The sequence below is a fragment of the Spea bombifrons genome, chromosome 5, assembly GCF_027358695.1.
Source record: "Spea bombifrons isolate aSpeBom1 chromosome 5, aSpeBom1.2.pri, whole genome shotgun sequence".
NCBI classification, from domain to species: Eukaryota; Metazoa; Chordata; class Amphibia; order Anura; family Pelobatidae; genus Spea; species Spea bombifrons.
In genome coordinates this window covers 99,391,109-99,403,686 of record NC_071091.1, presented here as the reverse complement: position 1 = coordinate 99,403,686, position 12,578 = coordinate 99,391,109, and the positions used below count along the sequence as shown (strand labels likewise).

The following is a 12,578-nucleotide window of genomic DNA, read 5'->3' as shown; positions in this document are numbered from 1 at the left end:
GTAGTAAGGACTGCATAGTTAATGATGTGGGATGACATCATTCAGAGAGGACAGGAAGTGGCAGGAAGGCAATTGCCCACTGGGCTGTTCTAATTCAATAATGTTGGGCCATCAGGTTGTCTCTAGTAATAAGGGCAGCAATTATATGATAACTGGATCCTATGTATGCTCCTTCTATGGGCTTTATGTGCCTTTCTTTTCTGAAAATGGCTTTTGCATGGGACTGATTATCTCACGCTAAGGGTGTTATCTGCCAGATATAGTTTTACTGCTTTATGATTTGACCACATGGCTGATTCTGGGTCAAATGGTTCCAATCTCAATGCTTAGTGAATAAACCCCAACCCAATGAGCTTTACCAATTACTTTGTAGCCTCCAGAGAAGGATTGAAATTGCTTTAGAGGCTCAGGGGGCTAAAAAGCAGCACAGCCCACGGATTCAGCTCCTTGGTAAGCAATGTAGCCATGTAAAATTAGATAGGACTCGCCAAAATTGGGATACTTTGATGTTGTGGGCTAAACAATATATGGCCAAATGGTGTGACAGAATCCCCAATATTTATGCCTTATATAGGTGTCTTGAATAGTATTCGCTGGATATTCTTTTGTCTTCTCATTGTATAATCACACTATATTATGAGCATGCCTGGGAACACGCCGAGTTTTGGCGGGAGATTCCAGGCGCCACTTCTCCAGGGCACGGCGCACTCCTTGACCATTTCTCCTGCCACTCCATGTATATTGAAAGCGTTACAGGGCCCAAACCGCACCACCCACACACATTATCTGCCACACTCATGCATGTTATCGGCCCTTTCTGAATAGGGATGGCTTCAAGCCTTGAAGTTCCCAGGTATGATGATGAGATTTACCTCATGTTTATATCATGCGATTTTACAAGCAAAACCATTTACATGTTTGTGTTGCAATATAGGGGTGAGCAAGATGATTGACAGCTAGAAAAAAAAAAACAGAAATAATTGCCAATATTGAATAATAAGCTTTTTTTTATTTAAGCAAAAGATCGAAAAATTGAAACGAATAGGACCATACTATTTATTATGAGTATTTATTTAGAAAGAGCCATTACTTGTGTATGTATGCAAATTAATGGAATCTGCTCGTAATAGAAAAGCACATTGAGTGTAATAAAATTATTGCGTTCATTTAATCCTATACAAGGTCACCCGAAATGGAATTTACTTTTGTGTTTGTGACAAGTCATGTCCTGCTATTTAAAATTGCCTATTCAGACAGACTTTTTCTCATAGCTAAATATGATTTGCACTTGCAGATTGCTTTGTATGGAGTATTTTACTTTTTCATGTATCGTGCATGGTTTTATTGAAAGTAATGTGCATTAAGAATAGAATAATCAAGTGATTACTATATACCTCATTACTTTAAATTGGCGCAGAGATAGTCATGTATCTTTGTTTAGTAAGTATTGTCGGGCTCAGTTCTGTTAAATACAGATAAGAAAGGGAGTAGTTTTATGATATAGTCAAGTTAAGCTATTCTCTTACTGAGGTCTCATCGCCCATTGTGGATGGTTCCTATCACCTTTAGTTAGCAATACAGCATTAGGGCATGTTATATTTTTAAAAATACCCTTTGATAGATCAAAGGGTGAAATAATAGGCGAGAGAGAATTATAATACCCCCATCCCCTGGTGCAGTTATGATGAGGATGCTGTCCAAGCTCATCTGTCTCAGCCCTCAATTCCCTGATGCAAGGTGATGGGTGAGCTACAATGTAATATTTCATAGGGCTCAACAATAAATGCCCCCGGCTTTTAAGCAAGTGTGTGGCTCTTCAGATACTGTATCTGAGTCTCAAGTCATTCACACACTTGTCCTGCTCATTCATTATTCAAGTATTCTTCTACGTTGTTCATTCATGGAATAAGTCTATACTAATGTTACACTATTAGCAGTTGTGTGAATAAATATGTATATGGACACGTGTATGCGGGTGTATGGATGTACATGTGTGTAGATATGCATATGTAGGTATGTATGTGTATGTGTATATATATATATATATATATATCATGGTTTCTGTTAATACTAGTTAAATCAAGATGCATGGGAGGTGGCCGGGAATGATAAATATTTGGGAAACCTTTTGTCTTAGTTTAGATAACACTGATATGCGTGATGAAGGGTGTGTGGAAGAAAGACAGGTTTTCGCATAAAATAGAGTGTCATGTCAATAATCAGATCAGGAGATCTTTGGGTTTTACTGCCCCATGATTGTAAAGACCCCGGGGTGTGGTGTTGGCCAAAGGGAATAACTTCAAAGGGTAACTACGGCAACCACAGGGTCCAATCAGGGATCTCCCAGTAGACTCAATTGGGACCCTCTAGTATATCAAGGGACAGGTAGTGAAAGTGGAGGAGAGGAGGAGGAGAGAAAGTAAAGAGACAAAGTAACATCACTAACCTGGAGCTCTCAGGGAAGGTAACTATGAACATGCATGTTTGAATATTGTAAATAGGAACTTAAATATATGTATTTGTTGTAAGTCTGTCAATTAATGTGGGGATTATTGTTATTGTACTGTTATTTGTATTGTTTTATATTTGGAACGTTCTAGTAAAAGTTTGTATTGTTGTATCATAGCCGCATTGTGGATTCTTGGATATCCTGTTGTTGTTTCCAAAATATTCTGTTGCATTCTGGAAGAAGCGAAAGTTTTCAGTTCAAAAACCTTAAAAGTTAGAAGAGATAGAACAGGGATTGTTTAACTTAATAAGCCAGTGGGTGGGTTTATCGGTGCATATTTCATAAGTGTATCCATATACCCATTCACCTGGATAAGTGTAGTTATTGTAGCTAGAAAACACATTAGCCTTCAGGAGATATATCGGAATACATATTGTGATTTCATTGATATGTGTTTGGATGTATCTGTTGTTGGATCAGTTGTAATCTTAAGCACATAACACATTTATAAGTCTTTTAGATGGTATGCTGTAGATAAAGCATTAATCCATCTGATTGTTATTTAATAACACAATTCCCTAGTTCCCTCAAAAGAAAACTTAACACTAATGACCAGTCCCCAATGTTCTAAACTCCTGATCCAGAATCGATTTCTGGAGACTGAAGCATTCTAGAAAATCATTGTTCAATATAAGATCAAGCGCATTTATTTATGGCTAGTTATAATCCATAAACGTTATTAAAATAATCTCAGATTATAATCTTGAGTACTTCTTTCCTATCAAACAACCACTCAGCTGCCAAAACATACTATTATTCTCCCAGCCTCTTAAAGCACATCTCCTTGACACTAAATATTAGTAATTATCCCTGTTTTCTTTATGTAAACATGTTTATTTATTGACCGAACACATACAATAATGAAGTGAATGCTGCCAAGCATATCTGTTCCAATACTCAATGAAAACCTTCCATTTAACTAAGAAATATATTCGAGCGCTAATTAAAATCTCACATTTCATTTGAAATAAACCCTCTTTTTTTACTATAAACAGTAAAATGCTAAATAAAAATCTGAATAACAAAGCTAGGCCTTATGGAACGAGTATATGACATTGTCATAGCCTGTAATTGAGCATAGAATGTGTAGTTTAATAACACCTAACATTTGTGTTACTTTATAAGATGTGGCACTTCAATAACGATCCTTCGGATTTTGTACAATTCTAAGCCTACACAGAAGATTGCAATTCAATATTAATTCAAGATAATTTTATTTTTTTTTCTGCACTCTTCCGTTACCGTTTCCCCGAAGCATACTAAAAATCTGACACTCTGACAGGAATTACTTACCTAAATAATTGCATCTAATCTTATCTTACTGTCACAGTGTTCCCATACACTGTATTTTCACGGTACAAATCTATGAAGAACAAATTCAATTGTTTTGATGTATGTGTGTTGACTTAGACACCGCCAAAAATATTGTAGCAAAATATTTTAATAGAAAGCTCAAGCAATGTATGTATTTTTATTGAAAAAAAGTTATATTTTCTGCTGTTTGCCGTTTGGTCATCTAGCGTCAAAATCTCACCCATCTCACATAAGAATAAATACGTTTATTTATAATGTTTGGACTTCGGAATGACCATGTTATGTACAGTGGTATATTTACTTAAGACGCTGTCCTAGGCCTGACCCAAGGTAGCGCCTTAGCCGTCCCCATCAGCGGCCACAATCCTTACTGTGATATATCAGGATATTATGTCATATCCCGGGGGTTGGTGTCTTAAACGCACACACGGTCCACCATGGTGTAAATGAGCTGGGTGGCAGAGGCTTACAGGGAAGCCTGATCATCCAAGAGGGACATACCTTGGGTTTTGCATCAGGGCGACCGTGGAAAGGGACCTGTGAGTCTTGAGTTGGTGTAGGCCAGAATAGATAGGTGGTCATGCTAGGAAGTTGTAAAGTAATTAGCGCTCCTCTATGACCCCATCAACAGATGACTTAGTAGCTTGAATAAACCCCTATGCCTGTAGAGTGATACAATAAAGCCTATTATAACAGAAAAGTGTCATTTCTAAAGTACTTGATAAATGCAGCTTTAGCAAACGTATCATGGATTAACTCAAGGTTATCTTTTATTTTCTACAGCTCCATGTGGTGGTAATCTAACTGGCTCTGCTGGCTTTATACTGTCTCCGAACTTCCCTCACCCATACCCTCACAGCAAAGACTGCGATTGGACTATTACCGTCAATCCGGATTATGTTATTTCCTTGGCATTCATCAGGTAGGTGATCCCAGCGAATTGCTATATTATTTGCTCATTAAAATCCTTTCAATTAATTATAAAGGTACTGAAGCCCTATGCGTGCCCATAAATGTGTACTCCCACTACCCAATATAAAATGTACGCATTCGCAGACACTTGATTTACATTTATATTCGTGAATATACTATAAAGACTACATACTATTTTAATATCATCTTCTTCACTTTCTCTAATTTGGCTTTTACCCCATCTCCTGCCCTTAAACAGCTCATTTACTATACATATTTTCTGCCTTTTTTTTTTGGAATTCTCTCCCACTCGCCTTGCTTTAGAGTAGAATTGCCTTCAATGTCCTAAAGACATCAAATCAGCATGAAGGGAATAGTAATTTTAAGCAGGTGGGGTGTCATAATTTTAAGCAGCAGTAGTCTCAAAGCCTACCTAGACTCTGGTCATCACAATATACCCAAGAGCCCAAGATTTTGGAGGAGTGAATTTTTGTGATGCTGGAGCCAGACTCAAGTGGAGTAGGGCTAGCTACATGGAACATAGCTAGCCCAGTGTGGAGCTAGGCTAGACCCAGATACAATTAAGTTAGGGGTAGGAGGGGGAAGGTTGGCTGGGAGTGGACTAACATTGTTCCCCTGCTCCCCTGAAAAAAGGAAAGATGACACCAGTCAAAACAGTGCTTCATTTGGAGACTCTGGGTCGTACCTGGAGAATTCCCAGGGATGATCATCGCTGACACTAAAGCAGGGGGTGTTTTATTACATAGGGGCCCTATTACTACATATTACAGTTCTTTACACTAAATAAACCCATATAATAATGTTAACTAAATATTATAAGCAATATATACATATTAGAAACGCAATTTATATGTAGCCATTGTAAGGGTGATACAGAGAAAGGAAATAACTTCAGGACAGGAAAATAATTTGATAATATTTGGTGAGCTTTAACACTAAGCTATATGTAGTTTTAATAAATTAATTTAATAACATTTTTAGCAGCAAAAATTCACCTTTAAATGCTGGCTACCTCTTTTATATGTTGTATATATACCGTAATAATCATTGTTCAACAGGAAAAACTTAATGTACTGTCAAGAACAGGTGTTATCCTAACATTCTTTATATTTTTTCCTATTTATTCCCTCTTGATGTGTAATTGATTGCTAATTACTCCTATATTTCATATGATTTCCGTCATATTAATTACCACAAACTGATGATGGACTGGGTGGGATGGAGGATCTGCGCTCATTAAAATGTTGCCTCTGCTTATCAGAAATTAATTAGCTACCACGATGTAGATGTAAGCTATTATTAGCTTGTATGAATGATCTCTAAGTGGCTTAGGGTATTTAATTGCCACACACAATCATTATTTTTTATTTAAGTTACATAATTGAGGATAGTGTTAGTCCAGAGGGATAAATACAATAAAATGAGTATTACAATATGTGGTAATATCTTAATTTTATTAGACGAACATTTAATTTTTGGGACAACCCTTCAACAGTATCGTATAAAGATAAAAGGAGGTTGATATTGAGTAATACACATTTATAAATTATAGGTTAACTATACTGCTGGTTCATCTATAACACATTTCTGGATTTAATGTAGATGATCAGAAATAATGTCAATTGTTTGTGTAGTAAATGAACATTTTTATACATGTGGGCCAATGATGGTGATGATCCGCTGTTCAGTTTCTTGAATATGTTACTTTGTGATAACCAAAGTCAAAGTATAAAATATGTGCCATGAATAGCTATATGTAAGACCCCCCCACCATCGCCCATGCTTATGGCTTGCCAAGCTTTGCGAATCATATTGTTGTATTCAAATGGCTAAAATGTTTTATGCCTTTTTTTTTTTTTTTTGCAGTTTCGGCATCGAGCCAAACTATGATTTTCTTTATATATATGACGGCCCGGATGGTAGTAGTCCTCTCATCGGAAGCTTTCAAGACAGTAAATTACCAGAGAGGATAGAAAGCAGTTCCAACAATATGCATTTGGCCTTTCGAAGTGACGGATCTGTTAGTTTTACAGGTTTTCACTTAGAATACAAAGGTGAACTTCATTATATAACATTTCTTCTTTTCCCCATTTTTACATTAGAAGCTATGCATTATTGGTTATATTATAGTTATAAGAAAATACGTGATCCTAAATCGGGTAGAATGGTCATAGAAACGAGTGAAATGTTACCTATTAAATCATCCACATTTGACAGCTTACTATGGATTTGCAGTGATCCTTAAATTGGTTAGATGTTCCTACTGTGATAGATCACATTTATTTTGCCTGTCTTAGAAGAAGAAGATCAGTTCAAAGAGGTATGCAAATAATAGAGTAAATAGAGAGGGTCACATTCTCCACTACTATGGTGTATGTAGAATTTTACTTTTCAACATAACTATGCAGATATCTGCATCTCTGGCCAAAAAGAACAGATATTTTCAAGACTCCAATTCCAATAAAAATGTAACACAAAGAACAGACGTTCCATAGCCCAGGTAGAACGATATGGCCAGACCATTGATTAAGAGATGCGGTTTAAAATGTACTTTGAATTGGGTTATAAGTGTTAACAGGGGTAGAAAAGTGTTAATGGAAGGATAAGAATCTGTGTTTGTGGCAACTCTTTTGAAAACCATTGGTGTTTATGGAGCCTTTTGTAAAGTTTTGCGAAATACTGACTTATATAATGTGTTTTTAAGTCACACAAAATAATTTGTTATACAATGATTATATTAATATATATATATATATATATAGATAGATAGATAGATATAATTAACATTCAGCAAATTCTTTTAGCATTCTATTAAGGTAACTAAAATATATTAAATAAACCAGCAATGATTTAATGCTCAATGAAAAGCTCATGCTGTGTGTAGTAAAAACTTTTTAAACTACATATCCTACTGATTTACTATTTTTTTTTACATTTGTATATTCAGAACCTGAGAGAGGAAAGAGGGAAACATATTCTATAGACGAAATTCAAATTAGCCTTATTTAGAATTATTAACTGATATCACATGCTTGTTTGTCAAGGACAGTACTCTAAGAAAAAAAAAATATTATTTCTTGCAGCTAAACTAAGAGAATCTTGTTTTGATCCGGGGAATATAATGAATGGCACTAGACTTGGAATGGATTACAAGCTTGGATCAACAGTCACATATTATTGCGATGCTGGTTATGTTCTACAAGGATATTCCACGCTTACATGTATCATGGGCGATGACGGAAGACCTGGTTGGAACAGAGTGTTACCCAGTTGCCATGGTAAGATGTTATTTAGTAGCATCTAATAGAACTACAGAGATTTGATATTCCAGGGTTGTCACATCTATGGTTTTAGAGCAAGTGAGTACAGTTAAAAAAAGAAACCTTATATATAAGGAACTTAAAAAAAAATCACTGAAATATGAATTCTTATTCACGCATTGTTGCCGTGATAACATAATGACAATATGCCATTCCCCGCTACTATTTAATACTTACATTTTGCTTGAGTATATGTATTTTTCTGGTAGTGCTGTTACTTTTACTATTACCCAGCACACATATTGTTGTTACACTATAAGCAGTTGTGTGAATAAATATGTATATGGACACATGTATGCGGGTGTATGGATGTACATGTGTGTAGATATGCATATGTAGGTATGTATGTGTATGTGTGTGTATATATATATATATATCATGGTTTCTGTTAATACTAGTTAAATCAAGATGCATGGGAGGTGGCCGGGAATGATAAATATTTGGGAAACCTTTTGTCTTAGTTTAGATAACACTGATATGCATGATGAAGGGTGTGTGGAAGAAAGACAGGTTTTCTCATGAAATAGATAATCAGATCAGGAGATCTTTGGGTTTTACTGCCCCATGATTGTAAAGACCCCAGGGTGTGGTGTTGGCCAAAGGGAATAACTTCAAAGGGTAACTACGGCAACCACAGGGTCCAATCAGGGATCTCCTAGTAGACTCAATTGGGACCCTCTAGTATATCAAGGGACAGGTAGTGAAAGTAGAGAGGAGAGGAGGAGGAGAGAAAGTAAAGAGACAAAGTAACATCACTAACCTGGAGCTCTCAGGGAAGGTAACTATGAACATGCATGTTTGAATATTGTAAATAGGAACTTATATATAGGTATTTGTTGTAAGTCTGTCAATTAATGTGGGGATTATTGTTATTGTACCGTTATTTGTATTGTTTTATATTTGGAACGTTCTAGTAAAAGTTGGTATTGTTGTATCATAGCCGCATTGTGGATTCTTGGATATCCTGTTGTTGTTTCAAAATATTCTGTTGTATTCTGGAAGAAGCGAAAGTTTTCAGTTCAAAAACCTTAAAAGTTAGAAGAGATAGAACAGGGATTGTTTAACTTAATAAGCCAGTGGGTGGGTTTATCGGTGCATATTTCATAAGTGTATCCATATACCCATTCACCTGGATAAGTGTAGTTATTGTAGCTAGAAGACACATTAGCCTTCAGGAGATATATCCGAATACATATTGTGATTTCATTGATATGTGTTTGGATGTATCTGTTGTTGGATCAGTTGTAATCTTAAGCACATAACACATTGATAAGTCTTTTAGATGGTATGCTGTAGATAAAGCATTAATCCATCTGATTGATATTTTAATGACGCAATTCCCTAGTTCCCTCAAAAGAAAACTTAACATTGTAATATGTATTAAGAATACTAAGGCTAGATTGTAAGCTTCCCCGCTTCTCCTTTTGAACCAGTTATTGTTTGTGATTTTAAATTATTTTACTGACTCTGTTGTAACAGCGCTACGGAATCTGCTGGCGCTATATAAATAAATGTAACGCAGTGAAGAATCATCCATGAGGCATGCCAAGGTTGTAATTTGTGTTACATAATCTTTTAATAACTATCCTCCACTCCTGGCAAGCTGATGTAAATGGATCTAGATCAAGTGCGCTCCCCAACCCGTTCTACTTACAGTACCGGGTCTTCAGATGTGTCTGGGAAGGCTGATAGGATCTGCATTTAAGGAGGTGGACCATGTCAACCTGTGGACAGGCTCCCAAAAACTAGGGACTGGGGACGTTACAGATCATTTTAAATTGTGTGCACAGATTGTGTACAGTAGAGGCTGGCTTAGAAACTAAAGCAGCTGTAAGTGAGGGAGTTTGCAGAAGCCAACTCTAGTGAGCTTTTTCTTCGTATTGCAGTTTGCCTACATTAATGGTTGACTTTACTGAGCCAGTATAGAGCACAGTAAACTAATTGAGATTTCTCACCTCGCTATTTACTATGCAACTCAGCTCTTCTTATATAACCTTGCTAAGTGTCGATCCTTCATAATGCGTAATGAACTTTCCAATAAACTATTATATATCAACTACAGATCTTGCTTCAAAAACCATTTAGTAGCCACTTTAAGGGAAATGTATTATTTCATATCTGGTCATTCTTTTCATGCCTTAATCATTCACTGTGGTGTTGCTGTATTGATGTTTTAGTGTTTCAGATTGGCTGTATTTTCATCTCGTTACAATATATCCTTTAATATGTAATTTAGATGTAATGTTTAGCATACATACCAGGTACATTACAATGACACTCTAGAAAAGTAATGAATTAGAACAAGTTTCCAGCAGAGACACCAATTGACCAGTCTATACCACTCCTGTACAGTTACTATATCTTGTACTTTTGTAGCAAAAGTCAATTCATAAGCAGAAAGGACTGATGGCCTGTGGAGGGCTTGCAGCATTCATCATGGTAATTTCAAGCAGGTGGCCTAGTAATAAAGTAGCACATTTGGAAGACAACAATGTCCAATATGTACCATCCACTATGGATTAGAACACATTAACAGAAAAGGAATGATTAAATCAAGTAAACAAAAGATAAGGTCAATTAATATTTTTTCCCTAAAAGCCATGTTAATCCCTAGTGGCCATATGTGGAATTGCTAGTGAAATATACAATATAGATTTTGGGACATTGCCTGAAACCTTAAATAAGAGCATTCCCACCTTTCCTCTCCTGTAGACCACCCAATATTTCAATATACAGTAAGAAGAGTTGTACAATACATGAGGGAATGTGGCACTGGTGACTATGTAGAAAATTGTCTGAAAGGTATTTACAAAATGCCAACTTGCAGTTTGATGCCTTAGCACATTTTCTCTGTAAAGAACTAAAGATATTGATAAACATAAACAAGTGGGTTGTGCACTTAGTATGGCGCAACTAAAGATATTGGTAGTAACCTTTCTTCCCTTCAAGTTCCATCATCCCTGTCTCTTTGGTTCTCAAACATAATTCCTTTTCTAGTCAATGTTCAAAAAAATGGGCTTCAGTAACAATGCGTTTATGTGAAGGGTTAAATGCAAAGTGGTATTTTCCCCTTAAATGCCTAAATTGAATTTTTATAGTGCTATTGTATTATTAATAAATGAAGGCAATTCTCCTGTCTAGACAATATTTGATCTCCACACAATGAAGTCACATACTGTATATTATTTTTTATGCCAGTCTTGCAGTTCCTACCACTGAATCCTTTTAATATGATAAATGACATTAGCACAGCTGGCGTTCCATCAAGTACACAATTAAAGAAAGATGTCATGGTATTCTTTAGGAAACGAAAGCATTTTTCCAAAGGCAGACAAACTTTAGGTGTCATTTATAAATTGCATGAATACTTACTATAACAAATGACGTTCCTGATAACCAAATTGGATTTTGTAACGTAACTTAATCCATGTAATCCAATTTAGCAGTTAAATGACTAGGTATATATGTTAATAGAATGTGTATGTGGATCTGCTTAGAATCCTCTGACCGTTCCTAGAAATAGAATTTGATGGCAGATAATGGAACGTCCTGTGCGTGTCAATTTATTTCTGCTTGTTGTAAGAGCTCAAACCTCACTTGGTCATTGATCTTCTCCTTGGTTCGGGACATTCTGTCCAATGCATGGTTAATTCCCTCACTGTATTCACCTCTATCACATCTGCTTATTATGCTACTAAGGCTGGGATGTAAAATGTGTGTATGGTGTTTAGAGATGATTATCTACTATTTGTGTGTCCTGAGTGTATGCTTCCATGGTTATAGATTCTCATAAAGCTACTATAACTACAAGCCCTAGATCAGGTATGAACAGCATTACCCCTGTTTCATTCCCATACTTGTTAAACCCATTTTATGTAATTGTTTTCATCATATCCCATCTCCGAGCTATCCTTTAGGTTTTTTTCCTGATGATATTATATATACTTTTTAACCATGCTTAATTTTGTAGTATCCTGATTGGATGCTTTCTAGAATAGAAACCTATATCCATCTGGTACAGTACAGAATAATGTAGGTGATCATCGGTGATGTCTTCTTTCCCAATCGGAATAATGGGGGAGGATTTCATCACAAGCTTCGCCATTTTAACGGAAGTTCCTACCGAGTTAGGTCTATAGAAATAGGGAGAAAGAAAGAAGATAGCTGATTGAAGAGAAATGAGAAGATAGAAGGTGAAGAAGAATTGGAAGTTGAAGTGATCAACAGAAGCAGAAGTGGTCAGAAGAGAAGTCAGGGAAACGAGAATGTGAGCGTGAGAGAGTGAGAATGCAAGAGAGTCTGAGTGAGTGTGAACCCATGAATTTGGGATGAAAATTCTGAGCTTTTTGCATCATTTTCATCTGATTCGTGGAGGAGTCTGGCTTCGTTTTTGGGGCTTCGTACGAATCACCAAATTTACCAAAATTCTGTAAATTTGCAATTCATTCTAATCTGAATGCACACACCTAATAGATTAATTCTCATCTTCCTAGGCTGATAAG

At 36.2% G+C, this 12,578-nt stretch overlaps 1 protein-coding gene across 1 annotated transcript in view; it reads left to right on the top strand.

The window, feature by feature from the left end:
• The window catches only part of CSMD3 (CUB and Sushi multiple domains 3), a 445,444-nt gene that overhangs the window by 285,038 nt on the left and 147,828 nt on the right, over positions 1-12,578 (top strand). Inside the window, exons 29-31 of the mRNA XM_053466566.1 lie at positions 4,607-4,745; positions 6,623-6,810; positions 7,840-8,034. Of these exons, the coding sequence (XP_053322541.1) occupies positions 4,607-4,745; positions 6,623-6,810; positions 7,840-8,034 (522 nt within the window). The remainder of the gene's footprint in view (positions 1-4,606; positions 4,746-6,622; positions 6,811-7,839; positions 8,035-12,578) is intronic.